The sequence below is a fragment of the Eubalaena glacialis genome, chromosome 6 (genome assembly GCF_028564815.1).
Source record: "Eubalaena glacialis isolate mEubGla1 chromosome 6, mEubGla1.1.hap2.+ XY, whole genome shotgun sequence".
NCBI classification, from domain to species: Eukaryota; Metazoa; Chordata; class Mammalia; order Artiodactyla; family Balaenidae; genus Eubalaena; species Eubalaena glacialis.
Window position 1 is genome coordinate 61,525,239 of NC_083721.1, and position 20,869 is coordinate 61,546,107.

Consider the following 20,869-nt stretch of genomic DNA (forward strand, 5'->3'; position numbering starts at 1 on the left):
ACCCTCTCCTCAGATATCCCCCTCACACTTTTTCTGACAAATCTAGGAACTGTTGTCTTGATGGAAGGGGAACAGACAATTGCTTTATGCTCAAATGACAAGAAATATTCAAGTCATGCAACAAAGGCACTATCAGCCTCATGGCAAACTAAAACATTTAATTCTCATTGTAAGGCACCAGTCCTATGCAGAGCTGGAGTAACTGTCACAACTAAGATCTAAGTTAAGGGGCTTGTTTGAGAGGCTTGAAAGGCCTGCTTCCAACAGATCTCCCCTGCCAGGCTGTCTTGGAGTTTAAAATACCATTAACCATTATCACCACTGATGTCCTGCACAAATGAACATGGGAGATCCCATAGGATGGAATGGGGTCTCTGGTCCCTGGGAACAAGATGACTAAAAACAGCTTCAGCTGGGCTACCACTGACCGTGTCAGGGCTTTGGTGAACACTCCTAGAGAAGCTAGATACGCGGGCTGCTTGCGTTCTTCCACTATATGTATCTGACAAAAAATCAGACAAGGTCTACTGACCCTAAGCATGTCCCCAGAGAAGTACTTATGGTCCTAGGCTAAGAAAATCTCTGCGATCTAGGCCTTGCCTACATCTTCTACCTTCACAGCAAACTTTATGCTCCTACTATATCAAATTACTTTCAGCTCTTGGCCTTATACCAGCCACACTGTTCCGTGCTTTTCTATCTATGGTCATAGTAATTTCTCTGTCCTTTTCTGCCCTCTCTCTGCCTATTTCAAGAGTCACCTCTCTCAGGAAGCCCTCCCAATACCAATCACTCTCCCCACATGTAAGTGCCCTTCCACTGTGTTCCCAGAGCAACCTATGCTTTCTTTAGTCAAAATGGTCATCACACTGTGTTATAATCACCTGTTTACCAGTTTCCACAAGACTGTGAGCCTCCAGAAGGAGGGACTGGCAGATCTGAGAGTACCACGTGTGAGGAGCACTAAAACAGAAAGTAACCTCATAGGAAGTGACTCTGGGAGGTACAGGAGATGCCTGCTGACCAGCTTCGAGAACTTGGTAGCCATATCAGGGTCAGCCCTATTTATTGCTTCTTTCTCTTTAAAAATACTTGTCTTTCACTATTTCAACATTTAGTAAGTTGTGTTTGAATTTGGGAATTCTGAACAAAGTTGTTTAAGATATAATCTCTATTTTTGAGAGGTTACAGGGAGAGAGAATATATAAATTAAAAGACCAATAACATTAGAGAGCACAGGCTAGACTTCTTAGAAATAGCCCATTTGGCCTGAAATATTTTCTACAAAAGAAACCAATTATATTCCCATTTAGACAAACTACAAAATCTTCTTTATTATAATTTTCCATTAGGAGAAACCATGGTAGTCTTTAAAAAGCCCTTGTTCCCTTTCCATTATGTCAAATGAGGGCACGTTTCCTAGACCTTCGCCTTAGATTCTGTGGAAGGAAAAGAGGGAAGGAGGGAGAGAGCAAGAGAACAGGGAGGAAGGGAGGAATGGATGAAGGGAAATTTGCTGAATATAAGATACGCCTTCAGTCATAACAAGGAAAAGACACACAGCTGCCTGGTTGAGAGGGTATGCTTTTTGCATTATTATTTGCTTATCTATCCCGCAAAATACAGCATGGAAAAAAAAAAAACCAGTGTTAACTTGTGCACCATAGTCAAAAGAAAATATATCTATTTACCAGATTCATTTAAGAGATTCTTCTTAAAAGACTTGATGAAATAGTCTATGTATGGGTAGTTATCTCTAATTTTAACTCCTGGAATATTTCTAATGATGAAATAGTACAAACATAATCCACCTTGACAATAATAGCACTATTAATAGTGTCCTTCTTGGATTTCCACATTTTTTTTCTCTAGTCCAAAGCATTTCACATGTACTATTTTATTGACTCATAGACCATTATTACAAAATAGAGAGGCTGTAGATATTATTATGATTTACCTTACCCAGCCAAACTTCAAATAGAGAACGGATAATGACTATATTCACAAAGCAAAGAGTTAGTGGTATACCTAAGGCTAAATCCGAAACGTTCAGGCAGCCTGATGACCCTAATCTACTAGGCAAAAAGTCTCTTTTAAAGAGGAAGAACAAATTACTTGCTTTTTTCTGAAAGAGAAAGAACTTGATATACAACTTACTACAGTAGAAAAGCACTGCTGGAAAATATCTGAATTTAAGAGGGGGAAAATTTGAGTCTGTAAATGCCATAGTCAATATATTTCTTTAAAAATACTTAAGTTTAGACTGTGAGAGCAAAATGATCGGTTTTGAAGGTCTATAATTCAGTTTCACTACACAGAAGTTAATAGCAGCAAAGTGACATACTCATACAGTAACTGCTTTCTTGAAATCAACTTGCCATTGGTTTTTTTTTTCCTGCCTACTCAAAAGAGCAATCCCATTTAAATTAAATTAAAAAAATAAAAGTATGAATCAAGAATAGCCACTCAGTTATTCTTGATTCACAGCAAACATTATTTAGGCAAACAGGAGTCCCATAAATGTGCTTGGAGGAAAATACTTGGGAAAGGAAAACATTCTCGGTCCTGTCTTCTCTGGGAGAAGATGCTGGCACTCCACTCCTACTTAGAAGAGACAAGAAGTGGCATAGTTCACAGTCACCATCTATTCACGTTTCCTATTACCCTCCCCCAAGTGGCGTCCCTGCAGCGCTCAGGCCTGCATTTCCTCTTCAGTTCTACACTCGAACTACAGCAGTGCTCTATCCCTTTGCTCTTTGAAACAAGAATTATTATTTAAAACCACAACTGGTCAGAAGAGGAACACCTTCTGCTTAAGCCAGAGAACTTAATGTTTGAACTAGATGGGCAACTCGTCTGACCGCCCTCTGTTTCTTACCTAGTTCACTTATTTCTGCACCATGTTTTTATTTCTGATAGATTCTCAAATATAGTCATGCATTCTTTTACTAATTTCTAGCATCTCTTTATTATAGTTGTGGTGATAATTAAGGCTTGTTACAGGTAAGTAAAATACTGAAAATCACTGTAGGAAGAACTGCTCCTAAGTACATATGTACAATAATTTTTAAGATAAAATACTACAAAGTGAAATTTAGAAAGTGTTTAAGTGAAATGCTTTTCTCCTTTCAAAATCAAAATCTTCCACGAGACATCATTTGGTCATTAAGGATTCCACTAAAGAGAAGAAATGACAGCTCACCCTGCTAAATTTATTACCTGCACTGGAGTTACCCTCGTTTCGTTGGCAAGAAAAGCTCTTCCCTGAAGTGTAATCACACTGCTGTCACTGGGAATGATTGACGTTAGGTGGAACAGCAATTTGCTATCTAATCTTCATTGTAATTCTAACCCTGTCACTAGAGATGCTTGTTCTGATTAATGAAGTGGGTAACTCATCAAAATTCCTCAGCTATTTCCCTTTTGTCAGAAAGCTCAGTGATAATTGCATCAAAATTCTCAGTCATGGAAAAATAAACAATGAATTGTAAAGAGGACAAAAATGTCAACAGGTTTACAATTTATTTTTGCCGAATGGAACTAACTGTGGTGCAACTGGTGGTCAAGGGGAGCCGGACAAGGACCAAAGGTTAGAGATAAAGGGCCCAGCTGACTCCTGGCTGCTTCCAGACCCAAAGGAAGAGACAGATGCTCTAATACTACCCAAGAAAGCGGTCCTCCACTCCTTTTTTCCTTTTTGAGGACCACTATAGCTAGGCAGAAGACCCCACAGATGCTAAGAAGTATTTGATGGGTGGAGAGGAGGATCTTGTTTTTGACAAAATGAAGCCCCTGGGAAGAAGCAGCACTGAAAAGCAGTCCCCTATATCCCATCCTATCCCTGATTTTCATAATTTTGCCCCAAAGAAAAGAGAGGAAATCACTGTGTCCCCTACCACCAACCATATACACTCCTATAACTATTATACATAAATACCTTAGGGAAAATACATTCAGTTTTCAGCACACTGTGCTAAGACCTGGACTTGCTGTTGGGTTCCATGGAAAAGCCTAAACTCTGACAACCACTGCAATGTGAAATGGTAACACTGGCTACAGACAAAAGGCTACTTTTGTTATATACTGGAAGCTGTGATGCTCATTTTACTTCTGTATTTAATGTTTTCCCCTTCATTTTTTAAACTCAAAAAAAAACCCTCACTCTATTACAGAAATTTCATAAACATACCCAAAAGTAGAATAGAAGAATAAATCCCTCACTCAGCTTCAAAAATTACCAGCATTATGCTGATTTTGTTTCATTTCTCTTCCACTCACTTTTCTTTCCTGGAGTGTTTAAAAATAAATTCCAGACATCAGACATTGTATCATTTCACCCATAAATGCATTGATATGTATTACTAACAAAAGGACATTTTGTAAGTTCTTCTTAATTCTGCTAAGAAGTTTCAATCAATAATATTGCTGTATTTATCTAATTCTGTTTCACTGCAGAAGTAGCAGAATTTCAGAAAGCAACTGCTTAGTCTCATCATATTAAATTCTTAACGAATAAAATGCTCTGGGATTTTTTAAAGAAGAACGACCACAATACAGCCTATAACCTGACTAGGATAGGGCTCCTTTCCCAACAAAGCCTGAACCAATTTTCATGACCTCATGTCTTTAGGGAAGGCAGGACTACTGCTCCTCATCAGCTTCTCTTTCATCTTTCTTTCCCTTCTAGACCTTCTTCCTCCCTCTACAATCTCCACTCCCTGCCCATTCTCCCCACTCCCAGCATGCCCCACAAACATACACTATGCCAAAAGTACAGCTGACTTCAGAATATATTAGACAAATGCTGGATTCACCTCTAGGGGCCTCTGACAGTAAGATGATGATGTGATGTCATTTGTTCCTCACCCATATGGTTCTTAAGATCCTTATAAATATTCACCTGAAATTTCTAGTGTTTAGGGGAAAAGATACTCTACTCTGCATAGTTTTAGAGAATGGGCTTCATTTATGCCAAAGGCTCTTTTCTTAACTTTTTAAAAGCAGAATTTAATCAGTACTTTTTTCAAAAGACAAAAAAAGAAAATCAGATACTTTTGAATTAGAACCTCTGGGATCAAAATGGTGTTTTGAAAAGCAAAACACTGTTGCAATGTTTTGGTAAACTGGCTCTCACTGTCCCTTCTGTGAGAATGGGAAACCTGGGTTACTCACAGGGTGAGAGTAAGGAAGAGTACAATAACAAACTAAACAACCTCCTTACCAACACCAACAAAATTTTATTTGGAAATTTTCCATAGAGTGGCTGTATGAAGTTATATATAATAATGCTTCAAAGCCCTCCTAAAATGCACAGCACACAATGTCCTTGGTGATACGTTTAGACGGGAGAGTTACAAGAATCCCAATATTCTTCGTGTGTGTGCCCAACACTTCTCTTACTCTGCAGTTTTATTTGCAAAGAGGTTTTTCCTTCATTTCCTTCCCCAAACATAAGACAACATTGCTGAGATGATAGCAGCAACTGCTATGCTCAGAAATGGTTGTGTTTCAGTGCTATGTAGGCAGTCCTGCTAAAACTAAGATTTTGGGGAAGGAATCATGCTGTATAAATGAGGTTCTTAACTACAGTTTTCAACACCTTGAAAGAAAGAAAGAAAAAAAATGCAGGCTTCTCTTCCATGGATTCCCACATTCCCTCAGTTTAGTTCGGGGCAGCCTCTTGGAAGGCACTACGCCACAAGCATAACATCAACAATGCCTCCTTTGGGTCATTATTATCTTATCCTCTAACAGAGATACGTAAACAAGCAAATCAAAACCTTCCCCCCCTAGAATTAAGATTTAGTTAGTGTCAACGCATCTTTCTTTGTTTTCTTCAACTTTTACAAGCAGGAAAGAACATAGATTTTTTTATCTGAAGAAAACATAAAATGTATTTCAGAATAGGGTGAGAATTAAGAAGGCCACTTTCCAAACAGTATAAGAATTTCATACTTAATCCCTTGCTGTTTCTGCTAATTAGCACTGACATGTGGATTGCTGAATCTCCCCAAGAGATTTCACTGCAAGATCAAAGAGGAAGTAGGATAGGATGGAAGTAGAAAGTTTCTATATAAAAATAAGTGTTTTTGACAAAATAAAGAGACCTGGCAATGAAATGAGTGGGAAAGAGGCATGAACAGTGCTGCCCCTGAACTTGTGTTTTGGTAAGAGAGCCTGCTCTGTTTCTCTCAGAAAGTCTCCTATTAAATAATGTGGCCCACGCATAGCACAGGGAGATCAGCTTGGTGCTTTGTGACCACCTAGAGGGGTGGGATAGGGAGGGTGGGAGGGAGACGCAAGAGGGAGGAGATATGGGGATGTATGTATATGTATAACTGATTCACTTTGTTATAAAGCAGAAACTAACACACCATTGTAAAGCAATTATACTCCAATAAAGATGTTTAAAAATAAATAAATAAATAAAAATAAATAAATAAATTTCTGACCCACAAAAAAAAAATAAAAATAAATAATAATGTGGCGCAAATGTGATGTTAAGAAATTGTTTGGCGGAACAAACCCAGAGTCAAAGCACAAAGAATACAGGACCTACAAGGGCCTGAACTAGATCAACCCTTAGAAACAGATTATTTGAAGTCTTCCTGCGAATTATATAGCTTGCTGTTGGGTTTGTGCCAGTGAACCATTCTGAGGGTGCTGACAAGAGTTGCTATCTAACCGCTCACTGCAAGCCAGGCAGGCATTTTCCCGCTTTTTATTCTGTGGTCATATTTAGGCTGCTGAGTATCCAAGTTTCATCACCCAAAGGCAGTTTCAGGCTCCTTCAGAGCCAGGCTAGGAATGTAGACTGGGACCAAGATAATGAGCCCAGAGGGCCTGCTACTCTGGCGGTGTTTACCAGAGGACATCCTGTCTCCAGCCAAGTCTACGTAAAAGCCTGAGGAGTGTGGTAAGCGGATTTCCCCCTGTGTCTCAGTTATACCCACATACACTGGGGAAATCTAAATTAGAGGTTCACTAACAATAATACACATGAATAACATAATCACATGGAAGGGGAAGGGGAAGAAAAGAACCAACCTAAGTAACTTTGGAAAACAATTTTGGCTGAGTAAGGCTGAAAACAAAAATAACTGTACAAATATTACACTGTAGCTAGTAAATTTGTTTCCACAGCAGTATAGGTTACCAATTCTGAAACTACTTTTATAGTATACTAGGACTAAACAAATAAATAAATATAATTTAGATAATAAGCCCCAGGTATAAACAAGCAAGGGGGAAAGGCTACACTAAAACCTGCAGTGCTAGATTAGGGTTGAAGTTATCATTATGAACTCACAATTATTTTAGTATATATACAGATAGATAGAGAAATAAGTGACAATTAAGGAAAAGGGAGGAGAGCATGACCCCTGTGTTGCTGCACTGGAATTGGATGTATCAGTATGAATTAATGGATTTTAATGTGTACACAAATAGATAGACACAGAAACAAGTATAATGTGTGTGTATGTGTAGTTAGTATATGTACAACTATTTCCCAGCTCTGTCTGCTGAGAGGGCCCAGAAAACATGATACCCCAGTAGCAGTGAGCACAGCTAGTATCCAGATCTTGGTTTCCAAATATTATTCTCCAACAAATGGAACAAGGGTTCCATGTATTGATAGAAGTGGTTGATTCCAGAGCTAGGGCAGGGAAAATATAAGATGAGCCTGGAACATCTTGTGGTGCCAGAGAAATAAAGGATTTTTTCTAAAAAGGATTTTGAAAGGGCAAAAGAGTCAACCTGAAAATTTTCCCAGTGGCCAAGGTTAGAAAAATTTGAGAAACAAAGTAAAAATAATACTAGAATATAATCCATAGGATAAAGTAAATATCCACAAGTCCATACTGATACAAATAAACAACTGAATAAATGAATAAATAAATAAATGGGGGAGAAGGGACAGTTTTTCCTTCTAGAAGAATTTAAACGAATACATGGAGACAAGAAGGGAAATACAAAATCATCATTAGACAAATACCACGTTAGTTATTGTTACAGGCAAGACCCATCAATGAATACTAAAATTAATAGGTGAAAGTTTAAGGATAAACAGAATATTTGCATAGTTTTACAATATTTCCTCTAAGACATTTATGAATTACAAAGGGAAAATAGTAACTTTACAGTGGAGAAACCCAGCAGACACAATCTTAAGTGATCAAAGTTAACACCAACAGTAATAAGACATATTAACATTATGTGGAATTCCCTGGCAGTCCACTGGTTAGGACTCCGCGCTCTCACTGCCGAGGGCCTGGGTTCAACCGCTGGTCAGAGAACTAAGATACCACAAGCCGCATGGCATGGCCCCCAAAAAACAAAAACAAAACAAAAAAACAGAGATTGGTTCAAGATGGTGGAGTAGAAGGACGTGCTCTCACTCCCTCTTGAGAGAGCACTGGAATCACAACTAACTGTTGAACAATCATCAACAGGAAGACACTGGAACTCAATAAAAAAGATACCCCACATCCAAAGACAAAGAAGAAGCCACAGTGAGATGGTAGGAGGGGCACAATCACAATAAAATCAAATCACATAACTTCTGGGTGGGTGACTGACAAACTGGAGAACACTTATACCACAGAAGTCCACCCACTGGAGTGAAGGTTCTGAGCCCCACATCAGGCTTCCCAACCTGGGGGTCCGGCAACAGGACGAGGAATTCCTAGAGAATCAGACTTGGAAGACTAGCGGGATTTGATTGCAGGACTTCGACAGGACTGGGGGAAACAGAAACTCCACTCTTGGAGGGCACACACAAAGTAGTGTGCACATCAGGAACCAGGGGAAGGAGCAGTGATCCCATTGGAGACTGAACCAGACCTAGCTGCTAGTGTTGGAGGGTCTCCTGCAGAGGCGGGGGGTGGCTGTCGCTCACCGTGGGGACAAGGACACTGGCAGCAGAAGTTCTGGGAAGTACTCCTTGGCGTGACCCTCCCAGAGTCCACCATTAGCCCCACCAAAGAGCCGGGTAGGCTCCGGTATTGGGTCGCCTCAGGCCAAACAACCAACAGGGAGGGAACAGCCCTACCCATCAGCAGACGAGCGGATTAAAGTTTTACTGAGCTCTGCCCACCAGAGCAACACCCAGCTCTACCCACCACCAGCCCCTCCCATCAGGAAGCTTCCACAAGCCTCTTAGATAGACTCACCCACCAGAGGGCACACAGCAGAAGCAAGAAGAACTACAATCCTGCAGCCTGTGGAACAAAAACCACATTCACAGAAAGATAGACAAGATAAAAAGGCAGAGGGCTATGTACCAGATGAAGGAACAAGATAAACGCCAGAAAAACAACTAAATGAAGTGGAGATAGGCAACCTTCCAGAAAAAGAATTCAGAATAATGATAGTGAAGATGATCCAGGACCTCGGAAAAAGAATGGAGGAAAAGATCCAGAAGATGCAAGAAATGTTTAACAAAGACCTAGAAGAATTAAAGAACAAACAAACAGAAATGAACAATACAATAACTGAAATGAAAAATACACTAGAAGGAATCAATAGCAGAATAACTGAGGCAGAAGAACGGATAAGTGACCTGGAAGACAGAATGGTGGAATTCACTTCTGCAGAACAGAAGAAAGAAAAAAGAATGAAAAGAAATGAAGACAGCCTAAGGGACCTCTGGGACAACATTAAATGCAATAACATTCACATTACAGGGGTCCCAGAAGGAGAAGAGAGAGAGAAAGGACCAGAGAAAATATTTGAAGAGATTATAGTCAAAAACTTCCCTAACATGGGAAAGGAAATAGCCACCCAAGTCCAGGAAGCGCAGAGAGTCCAAGGCAGGATAAACCCAAGGAGGAACACGCCGAGACACATAGTAATCAAATTGACAAAAATTAAAGACAAAGAAAAATTATTGAAAGCAACAAGGGAAAAATGACAAATAACATACAAGGGAACTCCCATAAGGCTAACAGCTGATTTCTCAGCAGAAACTCTACAAGCCAGAAGGGAGTGGCATGATATACTTAAAGTGATGAAAACAAAGAACCTAAAACCAAGATTACTCTACCCAGCAAGGATCTCATTCAGATCTGATGGAGAAATCAGAAGCTTTACAGACAAGCAAAAGCTAAGAGAATTCAGCACCACCAAACCAGCTCTACAACAAATGCTAAACGAACTTCTCTAAGTGGGAAACACGGGAGAAGAAAAGGACCTACAAAAACACACCCATAACACTTAAGAAAATGGTAATAGGAACATACATATCTATAATTACTTTAAAAGTGAATGGATTAAATACTCCAACCAAAAGACACAGGCTTGCTGAATGTATACAAAAACAAGACCCATATTTATGCTGTCTACAGGAGACCACTTCAGACCTAGGGACACACACAGACTGAAAGTGACGGGATGGAAAAAGATATCCCGTGTAAATGGAAATCAAAAGAAAGCTGGAGTAGCAATACTCATATCAGATAAAATAGACTTTAAAATAAAGAATGTTACAAGAGACAAGGAAGGACACTACATAATGATCAAGGGATCAATCCAAGAAGAAGATATAACAATTATAAATATATATGCACCCAACATAGGAGCACCTCAATACATAAGGCAACTGCTAACAGCTATAAAAGAGGAAATCGACAGTAACACGATATTAGTGGGGGACTTTAACACCTCACTTACACCAATGGACAGATCATCCAAAATGAAAATAAATAAGGAAACAGAAGCTTTAAATGACACAATAGACCAGAGAGATTTAATTGATATTTATAGGACATTGCATCCAAAAACAGCAGATTACCCTTTCTTCTCAAGTGCGCATGGAACATTCTCCAGGATAGATCACATCTTGGGTCACAAATCAAGTCTCAGTAAATTTAAGAAAATTGAAATCATATCAAGCATCTTTTCAGACCACAATGCTATGAGATTAGAAATCAATTACAGGGAAAAAACCGTAAAAAACACAAATACATGGAGGCTAAACAATACGTTACTAAATAACTAAGAGATCACTGAAGAAATCAAAGAGGAAATCAAAAAATACCTAGAGACAAATGACAACGAAAACACGATGATCCAAAACCTATGGGATGCAGCAAAAGCAGTTCTAAGAGGGAAGTATATAGCAATACAAGCTTACCTCAAGAAACAAGAAACATCTCAAATAAACACTCTAACCTTACACCTAAAGGAACTAGAGAAACAAGAACAAACAAAACCCAAAGTTAGTAGAAGGAAAGAAATCATAAAGATCAGGGCAGAAATAAATGAAATAGAAACAAAGAAAATAATAGCAAGGATCAATAAAACTAAAAGCTGCTTCTTTGAGAAGATAAACAAAATTGAGAAACCATTAGCCAGACTCATCAAGAAAAAGAGGGAGAGGAATCAAATCAATAAAATTAGAATGAAAAAGGAGAAGTTACAACAGACACCGCAGAAATACAAAGCATCCTAAGGGACTACTACAAGCAACTCTATGCCAATAAAATGGACAACCTGGAAGAAATGGACAAATTCTTAGAAAGGTATAACCCTCCAAGGCTGAACCAGGAAGAAATAGAAAATATGAACAGACCAATCACAAGAAATGAAATTGAAACTGTGATTAAAAATCTTCCAACAAACAAAAGTCCAGGACCAGATGGCTTCACAGGTGAATTCTATCAAACATTTAGAGAAGAGCTAACACCCATCCTTCTCAAACTCTTCCAAAAAATTGCAGAGGAAGGAACACTCCCTGACTCCTTCTGCGAGGCCACCATCACCCTGATACCAAAACCAGACAAAGATACTACAAAAAAAGAAAATTACACACCAATATCACTGATGAATATAGATGCAAAAATCCTCAACAAAATACTAGCAAACAGAATCCAACAGCTCATTAAAAGGCTCATAAACCATGATCAAGTGGGATTTATCCTAGGGATACAAGGATTCTTCAATATACGTAAATCAATCAATATGATACACCATAGTAACAAATTGAAGCATAAAAACCATATGATCATCTCAATAGATGCAAAAAAGCTTTTGACAAAATTCAACACCCATTTATGATAAACACTCTCCAGAAAGTGGGCACAGAGGGAACCTACCTCAACATAATAAAGGCCATATACGACAAACCCACAGCAAACATCATTCTCAATGGTGAAAAACTGAAAGCATTTCCTCTAAGATCAGGAACAAGACAAGGATGACCACTCTCACCACTTTTATTCAACATAGTTTTGGAAGTCCTAGCCATGGCAATCAGAGAAGAAAAAGAAATAAAAGGAATCCAAATTGGAAAAGAAGAAGTAAAACTGTCACTGTTTGCAGATGACATGATACTATACATAGAGAATCCTCAAAATGCCACCAGAAAACTACTAGAGCTAATCAATGAATTTGGTAAAGTTGCAGGATGCAAAATTAATGCACAGAAATCTCTTGCATTCCTATACACTAATGATGAAAAATCTGAAAGAGAAATTAAGGAAACACTCCCATTTACCACTGCAACAAAGAGGATAAAATACCTAGGAATAAACCTACCTAGGGAGACAAAATACCTATATGCAGAAAACTATAAGACACTGATGAAAGAAATGAAAGATGATACCAACAGATGGAGAGATATACCATGTTCTTGGATTGGAAGAATCAATATTGTGAAAATGACTATACTACCGAAAGCAATCTACAGATTCAATGCAATCCCTATCAAATTACCAATGGCATTTTTTACAGAACTAGAACAAAAAATCTTAAAATTTGTATGGAGACACAAAAGACCCCGAATAGCCAAAGCAGTCTTGAGGGAAAAAAACGGAGCTGGAGGAATCAGACTCCCTGACTTCAGACTATACTACAAAGCTACAGTCATCAAGACAATATGGTACTGGCACAAAAACAGAAACATAGATCAATGGAACAAGATAGAAAGCCCAGAGATAAACCCACGCACCTATGGTCAACTCATCTATGACAAAGGAGGCAAGGATATACAATGGAGAAAAGACAGTCTCTTCAATAAGTGGTGCTGGGAAAACTGGACAGCTACATGTAAAAAAATGAAATTAGAACACTCCCTAACACCATACACAAAAATAAACTCAAAATGGATTAGAGACCTAAATGTAAGACTGGACACTATAAAACTCTTAGAGGAAAACATAGGAAGAACACTCTTTGACATAAATCACAGCAAGATCTTTTTGATCCACCTCCTAGAGTAATGGAAATAAAAACAAAAATAAACAAATGGGACCTAATGAAACTTAAAAACTTTTGCACAGCAAAGGAAACCATAAACAAGACGAAAAGACAACCCTCAGAATGGGAGAAAATATTTGCAAACGAATCAACGGACAAAGGATTAATCTCCAAAATATATAAACAGTTCATGCAGCTCAATATTAAAGAAACAAACAACCCAATCGAAAAATGGGCAGAAGACCTAAATAGACATTTCTCCAAAGAAGACATACAGATGGCCAAGAAGCACATGAAAAGCTGCTCAACATCACTAATTATTAGAGAAATGCAAATCAAAACTACAATGAGGTATCACCTCACACCAGTTAGAATGGGCATCATCAGAAAATCTACAAACAACAAATGCTGGAGAAGGTGTGGAGAAAAGGGAACCCTCTTGCACTGTTGGTGGGAATGTAAATTAATGCAGCCACTATGGAGAACAGTATGGAGGTTCCTTAAAAAACTAAAAATAGAATTACCATATGACCCAGCAATCCCACTGCTGGGTATATACCCAGAGAAAACCATAATTCAAAAAGACACATGCACCCCAATGTTCACTGCAGCACTATTTACAATAGCCAGGTTATGAAAGCAACCTAAATGCCTATCGACAGATGAATGGATAAAGAAGTTGTGGTACATATATACAATGGAATATTACTCAGCCATAAAAAGGAATGAAATTGAGTCATTTGTTGAGACGTGGATGGATCTAGAGACTGTCATACAGAGTGAAGTAAGTCAGAAAGAGAAAAACAAATATCGTATATTAATGCATGTGTGTGGAAACTAGAAAAATGGTACAGATGAACCGGTTTGCAGGGCAGAAGTTGAGACACAGATGTAGAGAACAAACGTATGGACACCAAGGAGGGAAAGCCGCGGGGGGGTGGGGATGGTGGTGTGTTGAATTGGGCAATTGGGATTGACATGTATACACTGATGTGTATAAAATTGATGACTAATAAGAATCTGCTGTATAAAAAAAAAATAAAATAAAATTCAAAAATTAAAAAACAAAACACAAAAAACAACAAAAGAAACCATTAAGTATACCTGATATTATAGTGTCAGGGGCACTGCATCACTTCTTGTAGTATTCTTACCAGTAATGCATAATCTCAATCTAAACAGAAGAGAACATCGGAAAACCCCAAATTGAAAGACATTCTACAAAATACCTGACCAGTATTCTTCAAAACTGTCAAGGTCATAAAAGAAAAGGGAAGATTGAGGAACGATTACAAACTGGAGGAGACTAAGGAGACACGACAAGCAAATGCAGCATGAAATTACAGATCAAGTCCTGAAACAGAAAAAAGACCTTAGAGGAAAAATAGGTGACATTCTAAAAAGTCTTGTTAATTGTACTTAATGGTATTTTACCAGTGTTAATTTCCTAGTTTTGATAATTAAACTATGGTTATGTAAGATGTTAACATTGAGGAGAGCTGGGTGAAGGGTATTCAGGAACTCCATGTACTATTTTTTGCAATTTTTCTGTATGTCTAAAATTATTTCAAAATAAAGACTCAAAAATATAGGTTCAAATCAAGCAGAATCTGTGGCAAAGTAGAGATAATTTATTCATATTGACTCATTTTTAAATATACCAGCTGATCCTTTTAAAGCTGAGTAATCTGTTTTGGTAGGCCACTAATTTTGAAAAACTCTTTTTGTGTGTCTAAAATTCATACCTAGCACTTCTTTCTAAAACATATATAGTCAGCCCTCTGTATCTGCAAGCTCTACATCTGTGGATTCAACCAACCATGGATAGAAAACATTCGGAAAAAAAAAAATTTCCAGAAAGTTCCAAAAAGCAAAACTTGATTTGCCAGGCTGGCAACTATTTACATAGCATTTACATCTATTTACATAGCATTTACGCTGTATTAGGTGTTGACCTGGAACAAACAGACTGCCAGGTTTTACTCCAGCAAAGATGGATTTATTTGGAGTCAGCAAAGAATTGCAATTTGGGATCTCCAGCCTTGGTAATCCATGTGTAAGTTCTTTCAGGGCAAGGGGAGGAGAACTCTTATAGAGGGAAAAGTAAATTGGGAGGGCTGTAGTAGGCAGAGTCCATGGCTTTTCATTGGCTGAGTTCATGCCAGGAAATAAGAGTTTTTCTTCTTCCTTTTGGGCTCTGCTATTGTCACAGGGCATGAGAGCTCCCCCTTCTGGTCTTCTGACTCTACTTAATTCAGGTTTCTATTTATTAATTTTTTACATAGGTGTTATAAGTAATCTAGAGATGATTTAAAGTATACAGGAGTATGTGAATAGGTTATATGCAAATGCTATGCTATTTTATGTAAGGGATTTGAGCATCCACAGATTTTGGTATTTGCAGGGGATCCTGGAACCAATCCCCCTTGGATACCAAGGGACGACTGTATTACTTCTTCTTGCACAGTGGACTTCAATAAAATTAAAAACTTAATCTTATAGGGAACACACATCTTATCCATCTCTCATTGGTTGGGGAACAAACATATCATGGCCCTTTTTCCTTATGTCTTCTCAAGATGGCCCCCTCTGTACCCATTTCCTTTCCTATTTTCTTTCAGAAATCTGAACTGTTACTGCAGGAGGGCACATTAACTCCATCCGTCTCATGCAGGGGACGCAGCATCCAAAAGCCTTTGCCCATCTTTCCCAAAATGTTAGTCCCAACTCTTAATAGTTCCTCCTACACTTGCCTCTGCCTATTCCTAAAGCCAAAACTCTGACCAAACTCATTGTTTTATATTTGAATAATTATGACTTCTTGCCTATCAGTCCAAAATGCTACCATCAAACGTGTCTAGCATTTTTAAAGAATTGCTTTGACTACTTTACTTTTTCCCTCCTATCTTAGTTATCCATATCATATTCACAGGCCTGTTTTTGATTTCTAGGTCCCTTTTAGTCTATCCTACATTTATCAAGCTCCCTCAATCTCTTCCTGACATTCTTTTCTCTTGTTAAATCCATTCATTTATACATTCATTCCATTAACTGTCACTGAATTTCATCAACGCCCAAGGCCTTGGAGTGGATGTTGTAGGAGATATAAAATATACATATTTATCTTTTCTCATCTGACCACCTCGTTTACAAATGTTCCAAGTAATTCCTTTCACCTGAAATGTTTATAAACCCCAAATTTATAGTGTTATCAATCCCACTTCACTGAAAAAAATTTCTGCCTAAGTAGCCTGGGGAGGATGCTCATTAGTCAATAAAAAATTGGCCAGTTAATTTTACAAAAAGTGAAACTAAAGAAAGGGATAGAAGAGTAAAATAAAATGCAGACCATTAAAAGTAGAAGCACAAACATGTCATTGTTTAGGATCTGAGCTACCAAAAGGCAAGTAACTTTCTGAATAATTCTTCTGAATAATCCAGAACACAATAGTCCATAAGACTGTCAAAGTGGAAGCTACACTTTCAAACTGCCAGAGATCTACATTAGTACTTGCATGCAATTCTAAAAAGGGTAATTTAGGAAGACATCCCAAATTCATACCCCAATTTCCCAGGATCACATGGAGTATATAAGAATAGCCCTGAATAGAGGATTGAAGCACTCCCCTGTGTACTAAGCCAGCTGGGTAGCACAGAACAAATGGTGTGGGCAACTTTGGTATTTGTAACAAGGCTCAACTGGGCTTAGTGTTACACTGTCCATCTCTGATGGAGCCCTTTGTCATTTATGCTACAGAATGCTGAACAAAGAGACATTACAATTCCTACCTGGTGATTTTCCTTGAAAGTTTGGATTAATAACTCTTTCAGTTTCTTCTTTCTTTCTTTTGCCATTTTTTCTTCATCCAGAAGAATATGAACACTTTGAAACATGCCTTTCTCTGGATTTTTTGGAGAATTTTCTTCTTGCTTTTTCTTCTCTCTATTAATAACAATTAAAAAACACAAATATGAATAATAGACTTAACAATGAGTAATTAGAACATACCATAGTGGAATGAACACTGAATTTTCCATCAGAAGATAGAGATTTTTAGATCTGGCCCTAAAACTACAAAGTAGGGTGATTTTTTTTGAGATTCAGTTTATTCCTTTATAAAATACAGTTAAATGAAATAAAATTATTATAATGTACTCTGAAAAGGAGAAAGCCTTATATATATTTTAGTAAAGTATTTTTATTGAGTTTAACATTGAGTGATACCTTGATCAAAATTTGAGAGATAACAACTATCAGGTATTCTCTAATATAGACATAAGTTCCCTCTCTTCTTACAAGGGGAGACAAAACAGGACCCTCAGGTAAGAAAGGAATGACATTTTTCCCACAAGGTTTTTACAAGGTTTCTAGGAAGAAAAATAATAAAAGAATCAGATGTTACTGAATAAGGAGAAAATGGAATTTATATTAATTCTAAAATAGCTGTAAAGAGAAAAACTAGAACTTAATAACAATAAGGAAAAGGACTTCAGGCAAGTTAACAAGAATCTCTTAGTAACTTTGTTGCTCATATTTCTGGTTATCTCTTTCTCAATCACCTACCTTTTCTTTCTCATCCAGGTCATCCCTCTTACACTCAGCAATCCAAGCCAGCTCACAGCCATTGCCTTCTTATTGCAGTGTATTAAACTACACAGGTATGTGTAAGTGTATAAGGTATATATTTTATCAATGATGTAGTAAAGATAGCATCTAGTCAGGAATCTGGATTCATGGGTTCTGGCCACAGATCAGCTGTGAAAACTCAGGCAAGTCACCCAGTCTTTCTGAATTTCACTTTACAGTTGTGGAAACTCAAATTGAGAGAGGGATGCCAGAATAATCTATAGACATTCATTCATTAATTATCATATATAATACAGGGGGCACACAATCTTATTACTGGTGATATGAACCATCATTTGGTTAAGGTGGTTTCTCCAGTGTAAAGTTGCTATTTTTCCCTTTGTAATCAATAAATCTCTTAGAGAAGATACTTTGAAACTATGCAATGAAGCAGATTTAGGACATCTTACAAATAAATTTAAAAAGCCCTACCAACAATAAAATTTTATTGACTCTTTCCAAACTTACTAATGCCATAACAATGTTATATTAGATAGTTACAGACAGATCATAGTGGGCATTTAAAGAAATACAGTTCTAATACCAAGGATGTAGTCTTTTAAAAAAACATCAAAATACATATCTGTTATGAAAGCAATGTTTGCTCATTGTGCAAAACTGGAGATGTATAAAAGCCATCCATATTTCTACCCAGAAGAAAACCCTGATAACATGTCAGTGCTGTTTCATTGTACAACTAGTATTTATTAATTTCTCCAATATTTATTAATGTCTGTTATTATAAATAATATTATTTTCATTATCTTTGTGTACAAATCTTTGGATTTCTGATCACTTTCTACACTTGATCTTAGCCAAAAGGCCGAGAAGCGATTCTGATCACTTTCTTAGGGTAGTTTTCCTAGGACAGGAATTCCCCCGGTCAAGTGATAATAACATTTTTATGGCTCTTATTGTTTATTGCCAAATTGCTTTCTGGAACGTTTAAACCAGTCTGTCCACCTAGAAGTACTGCATATTACCTGTCTCACTGTATCTGTGGATAAGCTTTTTTTTTTTTGCCCACTTTTATTTATTTTTTTAAACATTTTTTTTTTTTTAAACATCTTTATTGAAGTATTTTAAACATCTTTATTGGAGTATAATTGCTTTACAATGGTGTGTTAGTTTCTGCTTTATAACAAAGTGAACCAGCTATACATATACTTATATCCCCATGTGGATAAGCTTTTAACTTTTAAAGAAATGACTGGTTAGTGAATGTCTGTTGAGTGCCCACTGTGAGCAGAACTTCCTGCTACCATCAACTATTACTTGTTTTCACAATTTATTTTAGGTCAGCCTAGATTCTTCAGGGCTTGAGAACAATCTGAAGAGCAAGGCTGACCTTAGCAAGAACTCACTAAAAAACTGGAGATTGCTTTCTGAAAGGAAAGGCCTCTGGAGGAGGCCTCAGCCTGGCACTTGGAAGAATGAAATGTACGTCCACTGCCGAGCTGTTTTAAATTGGGTAGGATGAGAGCAGTCAGGAACACAGGGGGAAAAGCTGTGTAGGCTGATGGGGGTGGAAGGGGGTGGCAGGCTAATAGGTCTTTCTGGCCCCTCAGTTTGAGTATTCAGGCACTTCAGGCACGTTGTCCTAAGGCTTTTGCAGTTTATGCACCAGTGCTGTTTCTCAGAATAAATACATTAGTTATTTCATTTATGAAGCTCATTTTCTGCATGAGGATACACAACAGCACTACATCCTGTGAGGACTGTTTTGATTTCCCTCTTATGTCAGATATTCTTTTTCTTTATCAGTGGCAGTAAGGCAATGGTGACTCTCTGTATGATTATCAGAAGATAAGACACTGAGGCAATTCACAATAGAATGAGGCACAGTTAGCAAACGTGCATAAGGAAACGTGTTCAACCTTACAAATGTTCAGGTACACAAAGAGATGCACACTAACCAACAGAATACCTACTAAAAGTGCAAAAATATTGAAAATGATGATCTCCCCCAATGCTGAGTGGGGCTCACTGTCAGCAATCGTGTAAATATGCACAACTCGTCTGGAAAGGAATTTAGCAATGTTTCAAAAGTCATAAAAAACCTGCACAATTTACCTCAGTAATTACACTCCTATGAACATAATTCAAAAGAATGAAAAAGCTCTATGCTTAAGGATGCTCACTGCACTATTGGTGAAAAATCTGAAATTAGCTGAAATGCTTACCAGTATAGGGAGTGGAAGTCATTACATAAATTATGGTAGAGGAACTCAATGGAGTAATATACAGACCTTAGGACTCCAGGCGATGTGGTTATTACAACAAGCAGAATAACAAATTAAATGTACTTTATGGTTGCAGTTAAGTTCCTAAAGGGACCAAGACCAGGAGGAAACGTGGAAAAATGAAAATAGTTAACTTGTTAAGATGGTGGACTAGTGGGTGATTTCTCTTTTGTGCTTTATTATTGCATTGTCTGTGCATTTTAAGGACCTTTAAAGTACTTCCAAAATGACTGCTTAAACAAAAATACTTCACGCTGCTCATCGTGACTGGCTTACATTTTCCATGCTTCTTCCACAGTGCGTCTCCTCTCAATTATCTCCCTCCGCAGCTTTACCATCTCCCTTTGAATCTCCTCCTCCTCTTTCTTGGCCTCTAGAGCCTTCCTTTTTTTCTCTTCTTGCACCAGATACTGAGCCTCTAAGAAGGCTGATTTTTTCAGGGTCTTTTCAATTCTCTGGCGCTCCAGTTCTTTCTCACGTCTTAAGCGATTTTCTTTTACCTTAAAGAGAATACAACAAGGGTGAAATGCAGCCTTTCAAGTAGAAAGGGATATGCAAAATCTTAGAACACATTTTGAAGTTCAGAATACAACTACTTCGAAACATTTTGGCCCAGAACCCCACCGTTTATCAGAAAAATAGGGGAAATTCATTTGTTTACTGGGTAATGGCCTACACAAAATTTTAAATGAAGTCAGGCGAGATGACTCCAAACAATTTGGGAATGATTGGCACTACAGAAAAGCTGAAAATCCAATGGGTTGGATGCTAAATTCTGGATTCTTATTTAGTAATTATTTTC

The 20,869-nt window shown here is 37.8% G+C and overlaps 1 protein-coding gene and 1 pseudogene across 2 annotated transcripts in view; both read right to left on the reverse strand.

The window, feature by feature from the left end:
* Window positions 1-20,869, reverse strand: part of CCDC191 (coiled-coil domain containing 191) — a 101,691-nt gene that overhangs the window by 58,691 nt on the left and 22,131 nt on the right. For both annotated transcript variants that reach the window (XM_061193100.1, XM_061193098.1), the window contains 2 exons: window positions 20,344-20,567; window positions 16,987-17,140 (listed from right to left, as the gene is read on the reverse strand). In XM_061193100.1, the coding sequence (XP_061049083.1) occupies window positions 16,987-17,140; window positions 20,344-20,567 (378 nt within the window). The remainder of the gene's footprint in view (window positions 1-16,986; window positions 17,141-20,343; window positions 20,568-20,869) is intronic.
* Window positions 18,551-18,659, reverse strand: LOC133094181 (U2 spliceosomal RNA; annotated as a pseudogene).